The 27,382-nt window shown below is 39.9% G+C and overlaps 1 protein-coding gene across 3 annotated transcripts in view; it reads right to left on the reverse strand.

Annotated features, from left to right (window-relative positions):
* The window catches only part of CERS6 (ceramide synthase 6), a 328,740-nt gene that overhangs the window by 24,684 nt on the left and 276,674 nt on the right, over positions 1-27,382 (reverse strand). For all 3 annotated transcript variants that reach the window (XM_032636504.1, XM_032636505.1, XM_032636506.1), the window contains exon 8: positions 27,133-27,239. In XM_032636504.1, the coding sequence (XP_032492395.1) occupies positions 27,133-27,239 (107 nt within the window). The remainder of the gene's footprint in view (positions 1-27,132; positions 27,240-27,382) is intronic.

Below are 27,382 nucleotides of genomic sequence, written 5' to 3' on the forward strand. Positions count from 1 at the left end.
ATTCTCAGTTCTTGAGTAGATCTGTGAGCCCTGAGCGCCCAAGCTGACCCAGACTCATTCTTCAGACGGCAGCTTCAAAGTCATTCCTCAGGGAATCATCCTCTGACCCTCAGAATAGGTCGGATCCTCACAGCAGCCCGAACATCACCACAGTACTCACCACTGCGGCTGTGTGACTGGTATCTGCCTCCCTGGATTGAAAGCTTCATAAGAGCAGGGACTGAAATGTCTACCTTTTCACTGCTGGTCTCAAATACCTAGTAGAGTGTTTGGCAAATGGTAGGATTTGAAATATGTGTAGGATAAATGAAATTTTTCCATAATTAGAATGGCTTTAATATTTTCTAATTCTGAAGGTAATATGTACCACATAGAAATTTCAGGCTATCTAGAAAATGTTAAGAAAGTAAAGTCAATTCCTTTCCATTTTTTCTTCAAATTGGGCTAATCAACATTTATTTTCATCTGTTGAGAACCAAAGTTTTGTGGGAAGTGTCTTTAAATCATGTATATGTGATTGAAAATCCATGGGATTTTGCCCTCTTTAGGCAACATATATGCACAAATTTTGGAAAAGGACACAAGACTAATCTTTCCCTCACTCTTTTTGCCATATTGAACTTGTCAACATCAGTTTCTAATTTGACCTGGAGAACTTAAGCCACATCCCCCTAAATGCTGGCTCTTCCAACCTCCTCTCTTTCGCACATGGTTTCCCATCCTCTTCATACCTTGCTAGACAGTAGAGTCAGTTGTGTTATATAATATAAAACTGAGGATCCAGCTATTTGTACTTAGCAAGAATACAATAAAATAACAGCATAAAATAACTGAGAACAAAAGAAAAATAATTTAAATAATGGGCTTAAATAATTTAACCCATCTGTCCCTTTCTTAACTCGCTGGAGTTAGGGGACATGAATCCTTTGTACACTTGGACACTCTGAGTTCTTACCTTACTTGCCTTTCAAAATGAGACCATCTTGTTACATGCATCAGGAATTTAGGAATATACACTCAATTTTTACCATATGACCTAACCTTGCAACCTAGTCCCTGGGTGACATTCTATTGCATTTCATATTGTGTTCTTTCTTCTCTGCTTTCATTCATGGTGTTACCTTTAGGACGGCCTGTCCTTCTTCCCATTTACCACCTATTTATCCCTCAACGCCCAGCTCAAATATCACTTCCTCAGTGAAACCATCCTTGCATCCCTGATCAGAATTAATCAAAGCTTCTACTGTGCCCCTACCACAAAATTTTATACCTCTCTTTACTACTTTTCGCTGCCAGCTGTCTAATGTCAGAACTGAAACAAAAGCTCCTTCAGCAGAGGCATCATATGTATTTTTGTATCCCTGGTGGGTAGCCCAGAGCCTGAGTAAGCTTTTGATAATTTATACTTGGTAAAAAACAGAACCTCATGAAATTTTCTTTGACTTACAACCTCTTAAAACATCCGTGATACAAATTCTAAGTTATGATGTTCAGTTCCACGCTTGCTTCAAAGTTCATCCCCTCAATGGATTGTTTAATTTAATATATTCAAGTTTTATTCTGAGGAATGATAGTTAACATTAAGCCAGAGTTTAAAACTTTCTGAAGTTCAGTGTAATTTATAAAAATATTGAATCACTATGTTATACACCTAAAACTAATATAATATTGTAAATCTACTTTAATTAAGAAAAAAAAAGAACATTAGGGAGAAGCAGAAAGTTGGAAACAAAACTTCCTTAAGTTCTAAACTTCCATACTTAGCAGAGCACACCAATCACGATGTTAAAATACCAATTATATAACAAAGGACAATTTAGACGCATCACCAGAAACTAAAAGTAGTTCTTTTCTGTTCGGTTCCTGATAAACTGCTATTGTTTATTGTTTAATAATTACCACCATATGTCATTTGAATTTTTCACACCACCTGTCAATAACTACATGGCAGAGCAAAGCTGATTCACACCGCTTCTATTTGGTCAGATGTAACGAGCCCTGCCCAGATAAATGTTAGCGAAGAGCAACACTTGACTTTCATGCCCAGCTTCATTTTTCACAGAGGGAAGCTAACCTTAAGTCAACCAATTCATAATATGAGTCTCTCATCCTGTATATAAAATGGAACTAAGTTTCATATTTTGGTTTTTAACTTCTATTATTGAAAATTTCAAATCCATACATGAGGAGAAATACAATAATATAAAGACCCAACACCTCAATACACGCTCAGCATGTATTCAATAATGATCAACTCACGGTCAATGTGTTTTCATCCCTATCTCCCGCCCCCTGCTTACCTTCGATTATTTGGAAACTAATCCCCAACACCATATTATTTAATCTATAAATATTTCAAACTCTTGGGAAAGAAACCTAACCACAATGCTATCGTCACACCTAAAGACATGAACAATAATTCACATTCACCCATTGAGCCCATTTTGGTTCTGCTGCAGAAATGGATCTCATTAAATATTTCCCTGTAAGCAGCTCAAAAGCCCTTTATAAACTGTACACATGGTGATTGATTATACAACGCTACTTGAAGGGCAAAGGAAAACAGTTTGTTCCCTGAATGCTGCTTAATACTAAACTCAGTTTTTGGGAAGGGGTTGCACATTTTATTCCTCATTATTATAAGGTAAAGAAAACAGTCACTGGCGCCCACAGCCATTCTCTCAAACTTGCCTAGGGTCACAAATGCAGATAATTTCATGCTGGGCTTCAACTGTACATCTGAGCAATTGGTTTTAGACACTGCAACCATTCATTTTATAATCTCACGTCTCCCCTAATGAATACTGGTATTAAAGAATCTGAAAGAGGTAGATCTTTAAAAAAAAAAAAACAAAAAACAAATGCCATATTTTCCAAAAGGTTGCTGCAGAGTTTTTTCCTTACACATTAGAGAAAAAGGACATTCATGCGGTGAAGTGTCTTACTGTGAGCCCAATATTGAATTTTCCACTGTTGGTGCTCAGTCACTCCTGGGAGGCTCTTAATTGAATCAGTCTTGAAAGGTTTTCATTGTGTTTTTCCTCAGACCCTCTTATGAACTACAGACGCATTCAGAGTGAGTATAGCTCTAATGGAAAATGCTGTCATCCCATTACTCAGTCTGGTCTCTGTCACAATTGCTCATACCTCTTAAGTGGCTGGCATACTATCAGGTCAAAAAGAGGTCAAGGAAGACAGACACAGGAAGCAATAGCTCTTCACAGGGGACAGAAAAATAGTGGTGGAGAGAAAGAGATAGTACAACCATCATTTAATCCCCTTAGCACATATTCTAGACTAATTCACCCAAGCATACAGTCAGATCTACACATTTATCCAATGAGGAAGAGAGGCAAGGGAACATAACAGAATTCTTTAATGGTTTCTGAGGGCAAGGCACAGTGAGAGTCAAGGAGCTTGTGGGATGGGTTAGCACTAGTGGCATGGCCTTCATGCTGCCTGCCATACCAGGGCTGTTTTCACACATGTGTCATCTCAATCTGAAAACTTGGAAGGGAAAGGCTAGCTATCAGGAGAAAATCCCTGTCTCTGTCTAAATGCTGCAGCTGAATTACTTGCAATTTTCCCTGTTCTATTTTGAATAGTCAGACTTTTTCTTGACTTAAGCCTTATTTCCTTAAAGAGACCTCCTCTGCCTCAGTACCCCCATCTAAACTCCCCACCTAAAGCCCCCTGTGTCTGATCATGTCCTCATTGACATATATGAGCCATTATTTTCAAATGAGCTAGAAGCAGTGCTACCTAGCGCTTTAAACTTAAGACACTTTTATGTGCACTCTCATTGATGCACATGAAAACTCTTTGCCAAAGAACGCTTTACTACACTCACTTCACTCACTTACAGTGGAGCTAGCAAAAGAAGGGAGAAGGCAAGTGATATGATCAGGTTCACTAAAAGTAAACTAGTAACAAAATGAAAACTTGAACAGGATTCTTTTTTTTTTTTTTTTTTTTTTTTTTTTTGCGGTACGCGGGCCTCTCACTGTTGTGGCCTCTCCCGTTGCGGAGCACAGGCTCCAGACGCGCAGGCTCAGCGGCCATGGCTCACGGGCACAGCCGCTCCGCGGCATGTGGGATCTTCCCAGACCGGGGCACGAACCCGTGTCCCCTGCATCGGCAGGCGGACTCTCAACCACTGCGCCACCAGGGAAGCCCCTGAACAGGATTCTTAATTCCTAGTCCAGTATTGTTTCCACGTTATCTCACTTAAGAGGCAATTTTGAAAAACAATCAGCCCCTCCAGACTATTGCGAAATAGCTTTCTAATATCCTTGGCCAATGCAAGTTCAATGACACATTCTATACATACACACATACACTCATACATTCATATATGTTGCTTTGTCATTATTATCTGATTAAATTGGGAGGAATGGTTTTAATAATTGAAAAAGTAGGTGAAATAGGATAATAATTAAAATGATACATATGTACCCCAAATTGTGTATGTGTGTGTGTACATATATGTACGCATGTGTATATGTGTGTGTGTGTGTGTGTACACACACACACACACACACACACACATATACCTTTATTCATCAATTTTTCTTTATGTAGGGCCAAGGGTTTTACTTTCGAATATTAGCTCTCTAGTTGGCCTTTCTTGCACACACCATTTTTGAAATGCAAAGTCTACAATTTCCACTTTGGGCTTCTTTAAAGTAGAGTGAAAACTAAAAGCCACTTGGAAGCGATATGAGTGCAGAAGACTTTTGGGTTTTTATAATTTTCCTCCCGGTCTTTTAGAGTTGTTTCATCGACACTCAACTTGATAGCAATCTCTTAGATACGGTCGTCTCTCGGTCTCCATGGGGGATTGGCTCCAGGACCCCATGGATACCAAAATCTTCTGGTGCTCAAGTCCCTTATAGGAAATGGCAGAGTACTGTCACCCTCTGTACCCATGGGTTCCTTATCTCTGGATCCAACCAATAAGCAGTTTGAATTTGTGGTTGGCTGACCCATGGAGGCAGAAACCAAGGGTAAAGAGGGCCAGCTACACCAGCTTTTTAGTTTTTACAAAGCATTTAATTTTTATAGTTTTAGAAGAAGCTATTTTGCTTTTACACTTATACGTTAAAGCATCATTTAATATTTTAATATTTATTTATTTTTGGCTGTGTCGGGTTTTAGTTGCTGCGCACAGGCTCTTCCCTGTGGTGCGTGGGCTTCTCTCTAGTTGTGGCACGTGGGCTCCAGAGCATGTGGGCTCAGTAGTTGTGGCGTGTGGGCTTAGTTGCTCCGTGGCATGTGGGATCTCAGTTCCCTGACCAGGGATCGAACCCGCGTTCCCTGCACTGGAAGGCGGATTCTTAACCACTGGACCACGAGGAAGTCCCCAATATTTTATTATACTGAACGATAAAATCACACACACAGCTGGCACAAAGAGTTTTGCAGGCAATCATTTGACTCCTGGGTGGCGTGTGACTCGACCACTGGAAGCAGTTCTCAGGCATCTTCCACAGAGCAGTGAGCGTATCACGAGTTGTCTGAATGCCATGGGTTTGCTCTACTGGGGAAAAGGAGTGTTTTTTCACCTAGGCGAGCAGGGCAGGTAAGTAGAAGATGGCTAAGTGTTTCTGTTTTGTCTTCTTCTGAGAAGCTGTGCAGTTTGGTAGAAAAAACATTTAGCAAGAAGATGACTGTCAAGAGCTCTGGGTCTGAGTCTGAAGGACTTTCTCTGGCATTTAGTTTTCTCATTAGAAAATTAAGAGAATGGGCAAAGTAGTGGTTGCCTAGAGCACTGGGAATGAAAAAGATTCTTGGCCCTGGAATTGGCCCAGCGGAAAAATCATGCCATGACTGACTGGCAATGTCTGCTATGGGTAGTTAAAGGGGAAATGGTAGAACACAAACATCTCTTCTTGGAGCTAGATAATCGATGATTCCTGTGTAATGAAAAGGGTGCCAGTTTTTACTTGCAATTACTCTTGTGACCTTCAGCAAAGTTAATTACTTCTATGAGCCTCAGAAAAGCAGGAAAACTCCTTGGGGACCTAGCCAAGATATTTTCTAAATGCTACCCCTGGATTAACCTCTACCCTAACCCAATGAGATGTTCCTTATACAGTCTCCAATAACATGCTGTACATCCTCTGTCTTAACATTTACTGCATAGAAATAAATCATAATTATATTGTAAAGATTGGGGTTATATCTAGGTTATACTTTAAGGGTAAGAAGTGCATTCTACATATTTAAGCCCTAACAAAATACTAGCACATAGTATGTACTCAGTAAATATTTGTCAACTACATGGAACCATTGTTGTTGTGAGAATTAAGTATCCAGAGCTTAGCACAATGCAGGTAACAGGTGCTCTGTAAATGCTACTTTTCCTTTCCTTCCTACATTGTCCAATCCTGGATGACAAATTCCATATGCATGGGGACACAATTTCCTTTTCTCTTCTATCCTTGAATAATATTTATGCTGAATATAAAAATACAGACACCTGAAAAATGGTTTGGAAGTATCTTAGTATTAAAGTGTTAGAGTTTTTTGAGCCTTCTAACCTCACATAAAACTTCAATAGAATATGGGTGTTTGTCTAGTTCACTGGTTCCAAAGTATGGTATGAAGATGATTTTAGGTGTGAGATGAATATGTATGAGTTATATATTTATGTGAATGTTTATTTTACAAAATGTAACTCCTAAAAAAAAATAAACTTCTATAAATAAAAGGAAGTGAGTCTGGGGCTTCCCTGGTGGTGCAGTGGTTGAGAATCTGCCTGCCGATGCAGGGGACACGGGTTCGTGCCCCAGTCCGGGAAGATCCCACATGCCGCGGAGTGGCTGGGCCAGTGAGCCATGGCCGCTGAGCCTGCGCATCCGGAGCCTGTGCTCCGCAATGGGAGAGGCCAGAACAGTGAGAGGCCCGCGTACCGCAAAAAAAAAAGGAAGTGAGTCTATTAAGGAAAACTTTCAAGCAAGTAATAATAGTGATTCTGGCACAAATTATAGTTTGGAAGTGGCCAAAGTTTAGGAAATTTATAACTAGCTAAAAGCATGGAAATTCTAGAGCTAAAGTGAAATTTGCCTTTTCTCAGTTGTAGGAAAGACAATTCTCAAGTTTTCTGTAAACTTTTGTCATTTACTTAAATTAAACTTAAAGGTATATAAAAGGAAATGCTAATCATTTATCCTAGGCATGTGTATTGGAGAATATAATTTTCTATAGCTTATATGTTATAAAGCCATTTTCTTCTAGGAAAATCATTCAGAAATGAAACAATAGCATTTTAAAGGTGACAATATCTTATGGTGTCCTATAAAGCACATCATTATTTCTAGGTCTTCATCCTCTAAACAATTTTGAGAATCTCTGGTTTAGAACAGTGGTGCGCAAGTGGGGCTGATTTTGGCCCCCAAGAAGCATTTGGCAACATCTAACAACATTTTTGGTTGTCCTAACCGGGCATGTGTGCTACTGGCACCTAGTGGACAGAGGCCAAGAACGCTGCTAAACATCCCATAATCAAAAGGATAGTCCACAACAAAGAATTCTCTGGCCCAAATGTCAATAGGGCTAAAGTTGAGAAACCCTGCTTCAGAGCTATGGTGATAAATGACTTATGAATATCCTGATCTAACACCCACAGCTGAATGTCTAACATGGTTCTGATGAGAGCTGTAAATACCTACTTCCAGATTTATTTTCAGGAAGCAAGAGGGGAAAAAAAGACCTCACAGAATTTTAACATGCGTCCACCTTCTCCTCCTCCTTTTTTAAAAATTACTCCTCCATTTAGTTTTTGAGAGTAAGTTGCTTGAGAAAAGCACCTACATTATTATGGTACAATGTCTACCCTCAGTTTATAGGTCAGCTCAAGTCATCAGCTAAGGTCCTCCAAATGTCTTCTACTTTCCATGGCAAATAACCTCCAGCTTTGGGAGAAAATTTTCTCACTTCTGATTGTGTTGGCATCCACACGGATGTGTGTGGGGGACATGTCTGCAATCCTAGTCTGTATTCTCAACGGTCACCTGGCACGATGCTGGGCCCAGTGCAGGGGGTCCACACATTCTTACTGTGTTCTATGATATACCCGGGTGACGGTAAGCTATCAGTGGGAAATGAATTTATTTAGCCTTTCTACACTTCCTTTCTTTTCTTTCTGTGCTCTGTTAGCCTAGAAAAAATATTTCCTAAGTGCTGCTGGTGAAAAGGTCTCACTAGCATTTCATGCTCTGTACTCAGAAACCATTTCAGTCCAAGGATCACACTCTTAGAGGCCTAAAGCAGTCTGATAATAAATATTTCCACATTTACTCTAAACAGAAGAAACAGATTAGGGTGTCACCCTCCACCCCCGACACACCTCAGGGGGAAACTGTTCTTGTATACAATTTTAGGAAGCAGAAATGACTAAGGAGGGTACAGTAATTTGTAGACCTAAATCTACCATAACATCAATTGAATTAGTTCTTGATTTTATATGCTTTTTGGGGGGTTGGGGGAGAGGGAATAGAGGTGAAATTTGTTAAAAGCCTTAGAGGACATTAAGTTACATTAACACTGATAGCTCTGAATGAGCTAGACACAGAGCTAACTGGTCCCATACTGACTGAATAATCCAAGTGCTGTACTGTTCAACGGAGGAGGGGTGACATGTAAAGATCAGTCCTGTCAACTGAAAAGACACACACTCAGTAAAGAACTGGTCTGTTTGAGCAGAATGAAAGTGTTGCAATACTTTGAGATCTGTGACCGACTGGTTTTTAATTTTTAGCTCACAGGCCTGATTTTTATTTTTTTAAGATTCTTCCACTTTCTATGCTTAAGGAGCTGAAATCCTACAGTGTCCTTTGCTAGGATACTGATTATATATAAGTGGGAGATTTTTTTTTATCAACAATAAATGTCTTGCACTGTGAAAACAGCAGCTTGACTCCCACATTCATTTAGCAGCAGGAGGCATGAAATGGATTGGCCCTTTTGAATTATTCCAGAAACGTGCTCCAGATGCATATAGATAGACCGCTAAACATAAACCTCGCTGTTTCGCTTCACTGCTAAGCAACTTTTTGAACTAAACTGGTATAGGATAAGTTCTTTATCATTACTGTCCTTCAGAATAAAGTTAAGTTTATCAGAAAGCAAAGCAATGTATGTTCCCCAAATACAATCTGATAAACCCTGTTGCTATTGAAATTTGTAACTGATTGGCTGCCAAACGCTGCCATTTTGATGTGTGAGTCTTTTGTTCCTGAAGGATTTGTTCATTTGAACGGTTTAGTATTAGTTTCCTGTTTATCGTGGCATATGTTATACCAACGAGGTGTGCTGCTTACATCTCCTTTCTTCTTGAAGAACTTCCCATTCAGCTGTGAGAAGTGCAGTTAGCTGGCAGGCTCCAGCGGCAGGGCCTTCAGAATCTGAAACAGTGTCTGAGATGAGGCCTGGGCAGTGCTTAGCCAACAAGTGAACATGCAGCAGTAATAGGGGCTACCCATTTCTGCCCAAACCAGGACTCCTCTAATGGGCACTCATTGCTCTGTAGTTCTCTGTGGGGCTGGCTGAGACTGTCAGATCAACATCACTGTCTGAAGGTCTGCCTGCCCCCTCCTGCTTCCTTCACTTTATCTTTGGCAAGGATAACCACTTAATAAACCTCTGGCCCTCCTAACTTCATCTCAGCATCTTTTTTTCAGGGGACCCAACTGATAGACAACATATAGATGTTGTTACCAAAATGGGAAGAGTGAAAAATTCTATGCTGCATTTTGAGCCAGTGGCCCATGACCTGCAAACACTACCTGGGGACCTTGACCACCACTGCCAACAACTCAGTTCATATATTGTGTTGTGATAGCACAAACTGGTATATCTGCTCTGATTGGGCAGTAGCAAAATCTCCCTGGTGTCCCTGGGGCCTCAAACCAGTAACCGTAACCATCTCTTGGGACCCTGAGGGTTAGTAAGGTCCACAGCTAGTGAGAATCCCCAGAGAGGATTAGCTTTATTCTTTCAAGTGATGTAGAAATTGGTTAGGAAAAGACTCCTCTGAACAGCAGGATGAGCTGCCTTGAAAGATATTAATTGCCGTTTCCCCGTGAGATTTGGGGAATTAAGCTGATGAAAGGAAAAGCACTCATATGAAAGGGAATCCCTGTAAATTCACTAATTTAAACCAATTGGCTATTTTCAAATTATGTGTTTCAGTTGCTCTGCCTCCATGGACAAGCAAAATGCTCTACTTCAAAGTATTTACCCACTCCAAGCACTTCACTGCCTGCTGAGGGAAGAGCAGAATGTATTACACCCTTCCCAGTGGGAGGGGGATGGAAGGACCCATGTTTCCTTCTGCCACAAAGAACGTGCAAACAAAGGTAAACTCAGAAAGGAAAACAAAAAATAAAACCATGAAGAAAATATAAAACCTGGATTCCTTCCTTTTACCTGGTCCATTCTGGGAATCTCTGAACTTCTCCCATGGTTGAATCCCATGGCCAGTCATGTCAACAGAGTCCCTGATAACACACAGGCTCCCCTGACCCCCTGGGTTGGAGGCTGACCATTAACACTGTTAGCAATCCTTACCTGCTCAACCCTTACTCATTTGCTTTCCTTGTCCTATTCCCAGGTTACACAGACTGGATTTAGAAAGTCGGAGAAACACTGTATCCACTTTAAATTCTGAGTATAGGAGGTCATTCTATTCAAAGGAACATTGCCACCAAGAAAAAGCCATTTAAAGTGAATCCACTTAAAACAACATAAATTTCATAGAAAAGAGTGAATAAAAGGGTCCATCAAGACTTTGTTTTTTGAGAAATGAAATAAAATTCATGAAAATGAATTTATTTTATCTTCCATTTAATCAAATTTAGGTTATAATTGCAATTATGCTCTAATTCTTAGAACAAACTAAAAATGAATGAAGCACTGATTGGGAGGGTTACATAATTTTCTTCAAAATGGAATCGTAGTAGTATATGACAGTTTTAAAGAAGATGTAAGAATGCTCGATGGCTTTAACATTTTATCAAGCATCTCTCACAAGCCTTTGAAATTCACACCTTTCCTTTTTGAAGTACCTATCATGTCACCATCCTTGTTGATTTTCCTTTTTTCAATATTGAATGGTCTGCCAACTCCTTTGGCCATGGCTTAGGTATGTTTTGAGCAGAGATCTAATATGACTTTCACTGACTTCAAGAAACCTCGTACATTGTGTATCAGATACAATTTCTCACTTTGCAAGTAACTTGCATTCCTTTGACACTCGTCTTTCACCTCACTAGACTGGTGAGGAAGGCACTGATGGCACGAGAGAGGAATATATGAGAGGGCACTAATCTTTTAAGTGGTTTATTCATCACTAAATCCTTCCTTGTAAAAATGAACTTTCTTCCTTCTACAATCCCCTAACTGCTGGGAGCCAGTTAACAAAATCCCAGGTAGCCAGGACCTTGGTACTTAATTTCAATTAGTCCTTAAAGTTGCTGTACATTCTTTCAGACCTAGGATATTAAATTGGAAATTTTTTACCAATAAGGAATATGAGGCCTAGAGATACTAAGGTCAGTGGCAGAGCCAAGGATAAGGCCAGTTAGCCCACTCTAGAGTTTTATTCTTCAGACCACACTGTCTTACTGATCCCCTGTGCAGAATGAACTAAAGCAGAGAACACTAGGAAAGGAAACAGAAGGTGTATTTCTATTCTTGACCATGATGAAAACTCACTGTGGCCCTGGGCAAAGTCACTTAACTCTTCCGGGTTTCGATTTTCTCTGAGGTCTTGTACAACAGGAGATACTTATGGTTACTGGTTTGGGGCCCCAAGGACACCAAGAAGATTTTGCTACTACCCACTGAGAGAGCAGATATACCAATTTGGGTGGTCACAACACAGTACCTGAACTGAATCATTGGTATTAAATGGTCAAGGTCCCCAGGAAGTGACTGCAGTCCACTGACCATTGGCTCAAAGGGCAATGAGTTCATGTCATTGTTCTGTTACCATTCCCGGGACCTCTCACCCCAATCCCAATGCAATTCCCACATCTCGTCAGGTATGAGCATGGTTTTGTTAAAAAGAAACTATAGACCATCAGATATACCTTTCTACTACACGCACACTCCTTCCAGTCCAGTCTTTCATTCTCTCTTTTTTTTCCTTGTCTCAAGCTTCAGAAGGACAAGTTTCTTACTTTTAGAGGGCTGCCCTTCCACCTGACTGTTAACCCTCTGGGACTCTGCTTGCTCAGTGTTCTTTCATCATCAGTATCATCGGTCTCTTCCTTTGCACTGACTCAAGGAATCATGGGTGCTTGAGAAGTCATCTAACTGGAACCAACACTGGATACTTGCCTCCCTTCCTTCAATTCTCTGTAAGGCAGGAGTCTCTTCTTTAATCATGGGTACTTCAGTGACACCTCCAAGTACTCTTTCTCCTCTGTTTTTATAAAGGAAGTACAGATGTCTAGCATTCTATAAAAATCTTTACTTGATACTATATTCAATCTAACGATCATCTTATTTCTTTCCTTCTACACACCACAAACCTTTTAAACAAGGCATCTATGTCCACTCTCTTCTCGCCTACCACCCCCTTGCCTCCTGCTCAGAATCCCTTGCAGGGATCACTCTATAAATAAATTTCTCACTGGCAGGTTACCAATCCTCTTGAAATTGTGAAATCATAAAATGTAAACATTTTGGAAGACACCTTTGACATTTATCCCAAGTCTCCCATTTTACGGATGAAGAAGTGCACATGCACAGTTTCACCAGTGGTCTCATTTGCCTTGATTCCCCTTGCAGCATTTGACACTGTAGATACTTTCCTTTTTCTGAACAATGTATGTTAAATATAAAATCTTGTCCATCTGATTTTTTTTTTTTTTTTTCTGATCAGCTCAAAGAGAAGGCCTGAAAATTTCCTGAGGATAAACTACAACAGGCACAAAGACAAGATGACTATTCACATGTGTTTGTTTCAATCCAGATTCTTGGGTGAGATCCCTATCACCCCCTACCTACCGCTCTACTATAACCAGATTTCAAGTTACTTTCAAGCTGTTTTCATAATCATTAGAGGCTCTTGTTACTGCTGGAAGAATTTAACAGAAATGTACTTAGTCTCCCTCCTGTGGAGTTGAGCTGCTTATTCCTTAGAAAAAAATAACTATATATTGCTCTTCTACTACAAATGAAGATATTCACTTGGTTAAATGATGACTCTAGGAAGTAACATACCTTACTGTCAAACATTTTTCTCCTTTCTTTGAAAGGAAAATGCATCATTTTTCACTGCCAAGCGGTTCTCAGATGTCAGAACAGTAAGGAGGAGAAGCAGGTCATCGTTACCCACCAGAACAGGGATAGAGTGTTAATCTGAACATGAAAAACGAACTTCTCTTCCCTCTTTGCTTGGGGGAAAACAGTCTGGATCTGTTCTCAAGTGGTTTGGGAATCTACCGGCTATTTTTCAAGGCTCTCAAGATAGTGATATATCCTGAGGATGGGTAGAAACGATGGTGTGCATGTTTAGACATATTTGTAACATCAAGACTCTCCAGGTACAAAAAGTGCCAGCAAAGTACAGTTTTAATGGAACTGTTAGGTTTTCATGTAAATGCAAGGGAACTGCCTTATCAGAAATCTCAAAGCCATCATGGCCAATTTATGTGGCAAATATATCATTCAATTTTATTCCTTTTATTCCCTTTGCAGTTGGCAGCAATCAATAGCCTCCCTGCTTCTTAATCACTAAGAGAAGCTCCATGAACTCATGGAAGCAGCTGGTGTGATATTTATTTGATGTTGATAAGAGTAAGCAAAAGTTTTACTATAGGATATATTTATATAAAATATATAAATATCTATACAATATATATTTACTTAAGATAAATATCTCACATATATTTATATATGATAAATAATATATATTTATGCACAAATATAGTTTTAAAATATATAAAACAAGAAATTTATGATAAATATAAATTATCTTTATCAAATATCTATATCTATCAACTATCTATCTGTCCATCTCACATATACACAATAGAGCATCGCTTCATTTCACCTCTTTTTTTGTTAGAAAAAAGTAGGCCAGAAGATAAAAATAAGCAACGATCTTAGTCGTGCATGCAGTTATTTTCAGAATAAGGCAATCTTTCATCATCTTCCCCAGACTTTTGAAGGATGGGTAGAAATCAAGTTAAAAAGAAAAAGAGAACAGTCACACCAGTATGCTGGTGTGGGCCACCCAAAGTCCAATCCCCCTACAATCTATGCCTGAAAGAGGGCCTGTCCCAAACACTAGCTACAAGGGTAGCACGTTGGGTGGATAAAGTATGTAGGGGGATTAGTTAAGACACGTGGGCTCAAGAAAGGAGGGAATTTAAGTAAGCATTACTCTGGCATTATGAATATTTCTCCTTGATTTTGGGAGAAAGAAAATAAAAAGAATGATACTCTATTATATTGAAATAGGTAAACAAACTACCTGGCTGGGGAGAGCACCTTCATGAAAGTGAATTCTGAATTTAGACCTAGAATAAATCAGAGATCTATTGTGAGATAAATCAGCAAACTTACAGCATACTGAGTATTGCAGTACTGAGCATACAAATGGAGAAGGAAACATGGTTCCAGCCCTGTTGGAACTCACTCCCTAGTGGAGAAGGGTGACAAGGAAATGAATACCAAACAGGAGCACCAGAAGAAGCACCTCAGGAGAACGCCATGTGATTGCTACTGAGGGCAGGGGACTCGAACATCTAATTAAATTTTTGAGTGGGGTGAGGGGGGCACAATCCTATGGCTAGAAGAGCAAAGGGGGATCAAGCTCCATGAACAGTTCACTACTGAGAGAGACAGTCAAGCTCTGTTTCTTCTGTACTTCGTCACGGCAACTTTGACCTATTTTTTGAAGCACCTGACTTATTTCTGGAAGATACTGTAGACTTAATGTTTAGGACAGGGTTTTGACCCTTTTTAATAAAGTGCTGATTTTGCAAATTGTGCTCCTCACATAAGGTAGTGTTCTGGAAAGTGAAGTAATTTAAGAGGCTTGTACACAAAGAAAAATGCTTTCAGTACTTCATGTTAGCCCCTGAATTGGCTGAATAGGGTGTGTTCACACTGTACTTCAATAACAACTTATTCACTGCTGTATCAAGGTGTTTGCCCTTCAGTAGCAGAAAAAGACAGAACATCCCAGTGTATGTTCAGGGGATAAGAACAAGGAAAATGTGGTGGACTAAAATTTTGAGTAATAGAAATACTCTAGTTAACTTAATGATAACCAGAAAAATTTCCTTATTTTGTTTTGTTCATTTATTATGGGTCAAAGCGCATAATAAAATGTCACTGAAAATATTTTACTAATTTTTGATGGTTCATAATGATGTACTGTTTCAAGTGAACATCCTTACCACTAACTATGATTACAGAGCACAGGTGAGAAGACAGGAGACCCAGGTCACTCCCTGGAGGCTATTTTGGGAAATAATCCCCGATATTTCCTTATTTGATTTTCATACACTACTGGGCAGTAAGATTACAGTTAATAGACTATTCCATTTCAGTAAATACATTTTATTACATTTACATTTCAATTCAAAGACAACCTAAAAATGTTAAGTAATTAACATAGCACTTCTTTACCTAAGAATTTAAAAACATACAGAATTGTTTCAGTCTGGCTATTCTTATATGCCATTAAAAAGCAGAATGTATTCAGAATAACTTCTTGAAAATGTTTTCATAAGTATTTCAATGAATGCTTCATGCTACATTTCTTCAAATTATTGAATATATAACTCAAAGAGTATAATACAATGTATTAGCAACAAACAAATCAAAATTTATACCCTGATAACTATTGAAAGGCATAGGTTGGGATTGTGTGGGATACAAAGTAGTCTAAGACACTAGTGAAAATTAGGTCTTTGTTTATATGCTGTCCATTCAAAAAAAAAAAAAGGAATCAAGACAGCTAAGTTAGGTTAGTGCAAGCTGCTCTGAGAGACGCAGAGTTTGCTACGATTTTGTGGTTGGGCACCTGACATAAGTCCCCAGTGGTGGCTGGAAACAACTGTCCAGGGTGCTAGGACAGAATTAATTACTACATTGGGACGGTGTTCTGTGTGTTCCTGCTTACTTTCTTTGGTGGTCCCATGGATGTAGGAAAGATGCTCTATTTGTTTGTTTGTTTGTTTTTGTGGTACACGGGCCTCTCACTGTTGTGGCCTCTCCCGTTGTGGAGCACAGGCTCCGGACGCGCAGGCTCAGCGGCCATGGCTCACGGGCCCAGCTGCTCCGCGGCATGTGGGATCTTCCCGGACCGGGGCACGAACCCGTGTCCCCTGCATCGGCAGGCGGACTCTCAACCACTGCGCCACCAGGGAAGTCCTCTATTTGTTTTTTCTATCTGTTTTTCTCATGGACAATTGCTCCCTTCCTACACTGCCCTGGAACCTCTGGACAACGTCCTCTCTTCACGCTGCCCTAATGAGGAGCCACGCCCACCACCAGGCTCCTAGTCAGCCTGCAGTTTCAGTATATCTACATGTTTTATGATTTTCCTTATATATCTTGAACTCTTATATTTCCAACTCTTTGACATTTAGCATTCCAAATTAAGCATTTCTGTCTTATTATCTGCTGTGGACAAAGGCAACAGTTATTAAATGATTGCACAATTCTGTTTCCATAAATTCTGTCTGAGCAAAATGATTCAGTGGCTGGAATGCCCCCCTGCTTTTAAAAGTTACTGAGTCATTCCCAGCTTTGTCTTCTTGGATTGGCCTATTCTGTCTTATAAGGAAAGATGGTAGGCTGCAGAGTCTCGGTCATGATTGTGCCAAACCACACGGGAAATTCTAAAATCTCAGCTATTCAGTTAACAAATATTTATTGGTAATTTTGCAGTGCTGGATGTTCCTGGGCTCATGACCTAATCACTACCTATGTCCCCAACACCCACATTCTGCCTGAGATATAGCAGGCTCACAGTGAAGTGCATCAAACAGATCTGTAAAGAATAAATGGCTCCTTGTCTAGGAGGAATTTGCAAAGTTTTTGCTCCCTGACTCTAAAGACATAAAAAGTTAAATAATAACACACGGTAAGATATATCCCCCCAGGGAACAGGATGACTCCAGAGAGGCTGGTGATACTGTGGTTCTGTATTTTTGGCTACACTGCCATCCCAGAGGTGACAGGGGCATGGATGAAGTTCTGAAAATGAAAGGACACAGCCAGGGTGGTCTCCACTGACAGTGCTCTAGAGCCCTGTGTACTGGGATTATGCAGGGAGGGTTTCTGGGAAGCTCAGGTAATGGTCCAGACTGGGAAGTAGGCAATGAGCAGTCACAAGCTGGTCCAAGGCTGAGCTCAGGACTGTGACAAGGGGCTTAGCATGAACAGAACAGCCAGTTGACAGAGACCCAGGGACCAGAGACAGGGAGGTGAGTGTAGCTGGAGGAGAGAATTAGCCTGCTACACAACTGCCCTTTATGGTAACATAAACAAATGGAAACAGAGCTGATGTGGGTCCTTCATTTGTTACTGCATTTTCCATAAAGCATCACTCTCAAATATGTGAGACCCTTGATCAAATTTTCAAATCTCTGGCCTTGGCATTAGACTTTATTACAATACCCAGGTGTTTCTAAACAGATGAAATGGCCATGTCGAATTTTTTCCATAGATGGTATGTAAACACATTTTATAATACTTAGAGCAAACAATCTTTTTGTTCTTTTCCTCCTTCCCCCAGCAAGATTCTCTGCAGTGACTGGGAGGGAGGGAACACTTAAGACATTAATTCTGTGGAGAGAGTGTTACTAGGACGCCACATTTATTTGTTGACTCAAGTCACAAAAGCAGAAAAGCTTACTTAATCGAGAGCATATTCTGCATATCCCATACCCACATGTAATACTAAGAATATCTTCATGTTTTTCCCCTAAGGTAGACAATACTTCTAGAAAACACCCAAAGGTTGAAAACATTTAATATGCCACTTCCCACATTGCTTCATTTTTTTTTTTTTTTTTTTTTTTTTTTTGTGGTACATGGGCCTCTCACTGTTGTGGCCTCTTCCGTTGCGGAGCACAGGCTCCGGACGCGCAGGCTCAGCAGCCATGGCTCACGGGCCCAGCCGCTCCGCAGCACGTGGGATCCTCCCGGACCGGGGCACGAACCCGCGTCCCCTGCATTGGCAGGCGGGCTCCCAACCGCTGCGCCACCAGGGAAGCCCCATTGCTTCATTTTTACTCATCAGACTAATTCGTTTTTTTCCTATCTCAGACTTTTAAAAATTATTTTGTTTGTTTTATTGGAGTATAATTGCTTTACAATGTTGTGTTAGCTTCTGCTGTAGAACAAAGTGAACCAACTATATGTATACATATATCCCCTTCCTCTTGAGCCTCCCTTCCACTCCCCCCCTCCATCCCACCCCTCTAGGTCATCACAGAGCACCAAGCTGAGCTCCCTGTGCTATACAGCATCTTCCCACTAGCTATCTGTTTGCACACGGTAGTGTATATATGTCAGTGCTACTCTCTCAGTTCGTCCCACCCTCCCCTTCCCCGCCTGTGTCCACAAGTCATCAGGCTAATTCTTAATGGTCTTGCCTATGAGTTGGCAAACTTGTTCTGTAAAGGACCAGCTAGTAAATATTTTAGGATTAACGGGTCACATACACTCTGTCCCAACCACTCAAGCCAGTGTAGCAGAAAGCAGAAAAGGGCAATATGTGACAGATGGACAAGGCTGTGTTCTAGTAAAACCTTATTTATAAAAATAGGCGATGGGCTGATTTGTCTTAAAGGCCATAGTTTGTTGATCCCTGGTCTAGTCCTTCAATATTAAAATTATATTAAAATTATTATGTTTACATGAAAAGAACAAAACATCTCAACACACATTATTTCTATCCAACTCTACCTCACTGTATGAAGGTAGTAACTGATACTAGTATATATACGTATTATTAAAAACATGCCAAAATACCTAACAGCCAAAAGACTTAGGTTTCATCCTTTACCTTTCAAATATGTTTAATACAGACCAGCATCAAGGAACATTTCGGAGAAAATCTGTCAAGAAGAGTCTAGAAAAAAAAAAAAAAATCCAGCTTGTCCAAATTTGTGAACTCCAAGACTAATCTTATAAGATATTCAGAAAAGCATATAAGTCACACTACTTTGGTAAAATATGTCTTGAAAAATAAATCAGAGAAGAAGATGATATTCTCATATGCATCCAGATGAATTTCAAATCTTATTATGGAAAATGGTAAAAGAATGATCTAGGCTCCTCTGTAATATTTTTCTTTTTAACTGCAGAGACTTTCAGAGAGTACAAATCAGCAAATGATTCCCCTACTTTATAAGAAAGTAACATCCTGAGAAGCCATGTGCTTCTGTCTGAATAGCAGCAGATCACTGAAGGTACATATTTGATTCTAAGTTTCCTGTAGCCAAGGGGTTGGCACTTGGTGGGACATGAATGGGGATGTGTAAAGTCATCATTAGGCCATAGGAAGAGGCTCTGGCAATTGCGGTATGCCCATTCATGGCTGGACAATAACTTGTGAATCTGTCACTTGCAGTAAAGAACTAGCCTATTAAAGAGGACACAAACAGATGGAGAGATATACCATTGTTCTTGGATTGGAAGAATCAACATTGTGAAAATGACTATACTACCCAAGGCAATCTACAGATTAAGTGCAATTCCTATCAAACTACAAATGGCATTTTTCACAGCACTAGAACAAAAAAATTCACAATTTGTATGGAAACACAAAAGACCCTGAATAGCCAAAGCAATCTTGAGAAAGAAAAACAGAGCTGGAGAAATCAGGCTCCTGGACTTCACACTATACTACAAAGCTACAGTAATCAAGACAGTATGGCACTGGCACAAAAACAGAAATATAGATCAATGGAACAGGATAGAAAGCCCAGAGATAAACCCACACCCACATGGTCACCTTATTTTTGATAAAGGAGGCAAGAATATACAATGGAGAAAAGACAGCCTCTTCAATAAGTGGTGCTGGGAAAACTGGACAGGTACATGTAAAAAATGAAATGAGAACACTCCCTAACACCACACACAAAAATAAACTCAAAATGGATTAAAGACCTAAATGTTAGGCCAGACACTATCAAACTCTTAGAGGAAAACATAGGCAGAACACTCTATGACATACATCACAGCAACCCACCTCCTAGAGTAATGGAAATAAAAAAAAAATAATAAATGGGACCTAATGAAACTTCAAAGCTTTTGCACAGCAAAGGAAACCATAAACAAGACGGAAAGACAACCCTCAGAATGGGAGAAAATATATGCAAATGAAGCAACTGACAAAGGATTAATTTACAAGCAGCTCATGCAGCTAAATAAAAAAAAAAAAAAAAAAAACCAACCCAATCCAAAAATGGGCAGAAGACCTAAATAGACATTTCTCCAAAGAAGATATACAGATTGCCAACAAACACATGAAAGGATGCTCAACATCATTAATCATTAGAGAAATGGAAATCAAAACTACAATGAGATATCATCTCACACCAGTCAGAATGGCCATCATCAAAAAATCTAGAAACAATAAATGCTGGAGAGGGTGTGGAGAAAAGGGAACCCTCTTGCACTGTTGGTGGGAATGTAAACTGACACAGCCACTATGCAGAACAGTATGGAGGTTCCTTAAAAAACTAAAAATAGAACTACCATATGACCCAGCAATCCCACTACTGGGCATATACCCTGAAAAAACCATAATTCAGAAAGAGACATGTACCACAATGTTCACTGCAGCACTATTTACAATAGCCAGGACATGGGAGCAACTTAAGTGTCCAGCGACAGATGAATGGATAAAGAAGATGTGGCACATATATACAATGGAATATTACTCAGCCATCAAAAGAAACGGAATTGAGTTATTTGTAGTGAGGTGGATGGACCTAGAGACTGTCATACAGAGTGAAGTAAGTCAGAAAGAGAAAAACAAATACTGTATGCCAACACATGTAATGGAATCTAAAAAAGAAAAAAAGGTTCTGATGGACCTATGGGCAGGACAGGAATAAAGATGCAGTGTAGAGAATGGACTTGAAGACACGGGGAGGTGGAAGGGGAATCTGGGACAAAGTAAAAGAGTGGCATGGACATATATACACTACCAAACGTAAAATAGATAGCTAGTGGGAAGCAGCCGCATAGCACAGGGAGATCAGCTCGGTGCTTTGTGATCACCTAGATGGGTGGGAAAGGGAGGGCAGGAGGGAGGGAGATGCAAGAGGGAAGAGATATGGGAACATATGTATAACTGATTCACTTTGTTATAAAGCAGAAACTAACACACCATTGTAAAGCAATTGTACTCCAATAAAGATGTTGAAAAAAAGAACTAGCCTAACATATACTTGCATTTTGTGAAATTCTGTGACATTCTGTGAACAATAATGGTTACTTCTGCTGGCTCAGGATAGGAACAGTCACTTAGGATCTGAGGGACTAAGTCAACCCAGCTCATGTCCATTATTACATGCTCTGAGAACAGAGGTGACTAAAACAAGATACTTTGCCTCTCATAATTGGAGAGAGCATTTAAGAATTTTATTTCAAAAGTATCTATGCTCATGGTTCCTTAATCTAGACTACTTGGAGGTTTTAAAATGCAATAAAAATTTCTGACTACTCGGCCATAATGGAAATTTCCATCTCTAACAGTAATATAACACCTTTTTACAAAATGCTTAATAGTTATAAAGTACTTTATAGTTCTAGAACACTGCTACAAACAATAGTTCATTTGATCCTTAACATTTCCTGGTAAGGTAGATGGAACAATTACTACCATTCTTCTGTGATGAGTCCACAGATGCAGAGAAGCTACACAGCTGGTTTCCTGACATGCAGTGAGGAGAAGAACCGTGACTCAAAGCAAGCAGTCTCTCTACTGACTGCACCGTGCCCCTTCCCTTTCAGGATCTTTGTGGATTTGCCTCTTTCGATACCAGATGCTAACGTATGGCTGAAAAATGATGATGCTTACAATGCAGTGCCTTGGCTGGGACAGAATAATAGGGACAGTGATTTAAAAATGACTCTTTTTTTTATGTAGCAACTACCGGAAATGTGCCTCCTCAACAGCTTTATGGCCTAATTCTTAAATAATATAGTACACTGTATTGTAGGAGAACAATTAAAATTTAGTAAGTACCTGATGAATTGAACTGATGTCAGGAGACCAGAGTCCAGAGAGACTAGGTAAATCATTGACTAAATGAATTGGTTTTCTCTGTACAATAGGAGAAAAACCGCACCTACCTACTTCACAATGAGTTAAGGAGCTCAACTAAGAAAACAGATGTGAGACAATTGGGGATTAAATAGTACCTAATTCACTCAACAAATATTTACTGAGTAGCCATTGGGAGCTAAGCACTGTGACAGATGCTATAATGGGATTAAGCACAAACTACCCTATGCCAATAGAAACCAAAGCTTCATAAAATATGGAAAACTGTTAGGAACTTCAGGGATCACAGACAAACGGAGTTGAGGAAAGACAGGTGCAGATCAATGAACACGGTAACAGCTTACAACGATGGACAGGCTTACTCTCAAAAAGGAGCAAATCATTCACTGTCCAGTTACAACGTAAAGGCTAAAATACATAGACTTTTGAGTAGATGCAGTAACGTGAACCACATACCTGATTTCCAAGATTTAGTATGCAGCAAAAGAACGAAATATCTCAATTTTTAATCCTGATTACATGTTCAAATCATATGATTTTGGATATACCGAGTTAAATAAAACGTTATTTAAACAGATGTCACCTGTTTCTTTTTACTTTTTAATGTGGCTACCAGAAAACTTTAAATGACTAAGAAGCCTGACTTATCATATTTCTTTTGGATAATGTTGTTCTAGAAGACGTATTACAGCCAAAAGAAAAGTCCGGGCAGTGTATGGTTCTGAAAAGGCTAATCATGGTGTATGATGACTTTGTGAGGCGTGGACCGAAGATACAAGAGAGAATGAGTCAAGTGTCATCGAACCCACAAATCACAAAAATTCTGGTGGTTTACGTGGGAACACAACTATAGTCAGGAGGAACCTGCAAGGTATTGCTGGTGATTCCAAAGCAAATGGGTTGAAAACTAAAAGAAGCGAGGGCACAGGAATCATTTTATTTTCCTTCCACCTGAAGCACAGATATTTGAGGGAGAAATAAGTCTATGAAATGCTTGTTAGAACTGAAGTCCAATGTACCTCCAGCACTTTCCCTCCAGCAGTCAGTGACTATTTTACACACATATACTCTGCCTAGAATAATGCTTTATTCAGCTGACAGAGCTCCTTGGTACGTGCAACCAAACTAGTTAATACTGACAATCCACTTACATTACTTATCTCCAATAAATGTTCAGAAAATAATTGATAGTCTCTACACCCCACACAGTCATCAACCAGAATACTGAAGGGACCCGCAGGGATTCAACTGCAAGTGCCCCACGGGAGGCCCATGTCTCATTGAAGTCTCAACACCCAGCCCAGTACGGGTTACACAGTAAGTGCCCAATAAATATTCATTAAATACATAAAAAGTGGTAGTATATTAGAAGGTAAAAGTCCACACCTAGACAATACGGAAAAGGCAGAAACCAGAAATTTTAGACTGGTAAGCCTACTGCTGCAGATGGATCATCAAACAGATGCGGGTGAGCACTGAGAAATGAGGACCCAGGAGCCAGAAAAGGCCTCCTAAAACCAAGTCACCCAGATGGGCCGTTATTCTTTTTTTCACCCTGCCTCCACTTGTGCAGAGAACGACTTAAGTAACAGAGTAAATCTTCATGTTCACAAGACCTTTGACAAAATCTCTTATTACACCTTTTAAAACTACGGAGAAATAGCAGGCATAATGACACAGCAGTTCTAAGATAGTAATGAGTAGAAAAATCATACAGACAGACTGGTGGTGGAGAGATTGAGGTCAGCTTAAAGAAACAGTGTACTAGGAGTCCCTCTGGGTCAACGTTCTTCTTCAGTGAGTTGGGAGAAGCATGAAAGGCATATTTGCAAGTACCATAAAAGTAGCAGGGATAAGTGTGACACTGGATGTGGTTCAGAAGACCCTAATTGGGTTAGAATATCTGAAAACAGCATGATGAAATCGAACAGGAATAAATGTAGGTGGTATGATTAGGTATACAAATGAATCATAATTAGAAATAAAAATACATAAAAATGAAATGAATGTAGGATGAGGGCAATTTGGTCTGGCAGCAGCTCAGCTATTTATCAGATCGCCACCAGTGCGAGGTGAAAGCTCCTTAGAAAATGTCAATGCAAAGGCAAGCTGCATCAGAAGAAATGCAGTTCCGAATACAGCTTTTTGTTAGTGGTCTTATATTTTCTATCAGCCAGTCCACATTTGGAAAGTCATGACAAGAAGGATTCTGAGGAACAAAGGAGAACAAGCAGGAATAACTGAAGGGATTAGAGATGCTTTCTGAAGAGAAGACCTACAGATGATATATTAGAAAACTTCACGTTCTTAAGAGTTTTCTATCAGAAGTGGTAGCGTACACTTTGTCTGTTTTCCAGAAGGTACTTTTTTTTTTTTTTTTTTGCGTTACGCGGGCTTCTCACTGTTGTGGCCTCTCCCATCGCAGAGCACAGACTCCGGACGCGCAGGCTCAGCGGCCATGGCTCACGGGCCTAGCCACTCCGTGGCATGTGGGATCTTCCCGGACCGGGGCACGAACCCATGTCCCCTGCATCGGCAGGCGGACTCTCAACCACTGCGCCACCAGGGAAGTCCCAGAAGGTACTTTTCTGAGAAGGGGAGGGAGTCACAGATCTTTTGAGAATCTGATAGAGCCACAGGCCCTGCCCCCCAGGAAAAAAATGTACACACATACGTTTTACAAACGGTTTCAGGGGGTTCTAAACCAGATTAAGAACCCCTAGCTTAGAAGTTATAAAGACCCAGGTTTCTGTTTCATATTAAAAACTTATTTCTCCCTCGACCTCTAAAGCAATACTCCTAATCAGGAAATTGAGAGAATTCCTATCCTGGGCAGAGGTGTGGGAGAGCAGTTTGGAGCCGATCAGCTATAGGGTCCCTCCCAATTCTAGGATTCCCTAATCTAAAAGGAATTTTGGAATAATTTCATAGGATTAAGGCAAATATTTAAAACACTATTTGTTACTGTCGTTCACCTTACTGTTTTAAATACTCTCTACGCCCATTACACTCCAGAAATAGAAACAGGATCAAAACAAAGGTCATCCAAGCACTAACATAATTTATGAGACATATCTGACAAGGATTTCATTCACTGGATGCACAACCACAGTGGCAGCAGGTATACAGAAATTACTTCTTGTCTCCCAAACAATAAAACATTTCCCTCCACAAGTTGCTTTTTGAAAAACTTGGCTGCGCTAAGGGTCGTGGTAGCAGAAGCCCTACAGCATTTGCAGTATCAGCTCTTGTTTTGTATTTGGTTACAAGGATTTTTCTAAGCAGCTGGTTTATATCATCATCACAGGGCATACCCGTGAGTTATTCATTAGCAGCATTACGTAATTTCTATATTCTGAGTTTACGTTCTAGGTACACGTTCATTGCTGTCTAAACCTGAAGAGCTTTTGCACATTAGCTAGAAAGGAGGAGGAGAGATACATCTCAACGTTAATTCTACCCTTAAAGGGCAATAAGCAAATGAAAGTACTTGACAGTGATCCTTACTTCTTTAAAATTCAGGTCCTCAGAATCCTAAGCAGGAAAAGTTTTCTCTTATTCTTTTGAGATATTTTTCCTGGATTTTGCTTGACTTCCTTCTATTTAAATTCCTACCACTAGTTCTGCTAATAATCTTGAAAGAGCTCCAATCCTGAAATAATTATAGATGCATTATATTCAAAATTACTTCAATGTTTGCTACCTACAATCATATAAAACTATAATGACATTTTATATATGCCTGTTGCCAATACACAGCACTGCTGCTGGGATACGATTTTCATAATAAGTAAGTGTGAGAAAGAGCTGCCAGCCTCAAGGAGAAGGGGTGTGTGTGTGTGTGTGTGTGTGTGTGTGTGTGTGTGTGTGTGTGATTAATTTGTTTACGGAACCTCAGTGATAGATGTTACTCGCTTAAAAGCCCCAACTTTATTTTTGTAATTTTCCTATTGGACTGAAAAGGCAGCCCTTCAATTTCTCCACTTTCTCCAATTTCCCTTGCTGTCATTTCCCATTCAGATCAATTTCTCAAAATGGAAAAAAATCTGCCATCAATGGTAGACTTTAAGTGATATGGAGGGATCATTTTTTTCTAGAAGTAATAGCCTTCCATAAAAATTAATGACAGTGGACCTATTTTCTATAGAAAGGATTGTCAAATTCCATCCAAATCTGTCATTATCTTTTTCTTAGCTAATGACATCCAGACATTAAGGGGTCAGAGATCATTTTAAGGGTTACTTTTAAGTAATACTTTCCAGTTGTTTAGTTATAAATGCAGCTGATGAGGAGAATTATACAGGACACTGGTTCTCAAACTTTAATGTGTAGCAGAATCATCAGGAAGGCGTATCAAAATCCAGATTGCCAGGCCCCATCTCCAGAGTCTGCGATTCAGTAGGTCTGGGGTGGGTGGGGACCAATAGGTGGCATTTCTAACAAGTCCAGAGGTGACAGCTACTGCTGCTGGGGGTCCAGGGACAACCCTTGGTGAACCCCTGGTACAGGATGATCCCTGATATCTAACTGATTGCAACACCGTATTTCCTTTCTTAATTCAAACTCTCATGGCTAAGGTTTTTGAATCATACTCTAGATTGGAGCCTAAAATGGCAGACAGCTTCCTGTGGCTTAAGAACCTACATAAGCCACATCTTCCTCTAACGATCCTGTGGAAAATATCCGTAAAGAATGCAACCCCCTTCTGGAAGAAGAAATCAAGCTGTTTCTTGAGTCCCTCCCTCGTTTTCTTTAAACTTCTTACTAAGCATCTGGAGTGAAATTCAACAGGAAAATGGTTCATAAAACCTATCTGGACAGGGCGCCTTTATTGGAAAGAAGACTGGCATACTCACCAGAGAGGAAATATACCCAGTCGTGTGGTGATAAAAACCATGGCAAACATAACAAACAGGAGATCACAAATTTTCTGAAACTTGGCGTAATTTGCCATTTTGGCAGCCTGTGAAAGGAAGAAATGTGACAGATTAATTTAGTTAAATTGATAAATGAAAAGCTTCTTTCAATATGCGTGAGTCTCCTTTAAGATATAACCTACCAGAGGCATAAAACTGCCTGCTACTTTGAAATGTCATGCATGATGCA

The sequence above is a fragment of the Phocoena sinus genome, chromosome 7 (assembly GCF_008692025.1).
Source record: "Phocoena sinus isolate mPhoSin1 chromosome 7, mPhoSin1.pri, whole genome shotgun sequence".
NCBI classification, from domain to species: Eukaryota; Metazoa; Chordata; class Mammalia; order Artiodactyla; family Phocoenidae; genus Phocoena; species Phocoena sinus.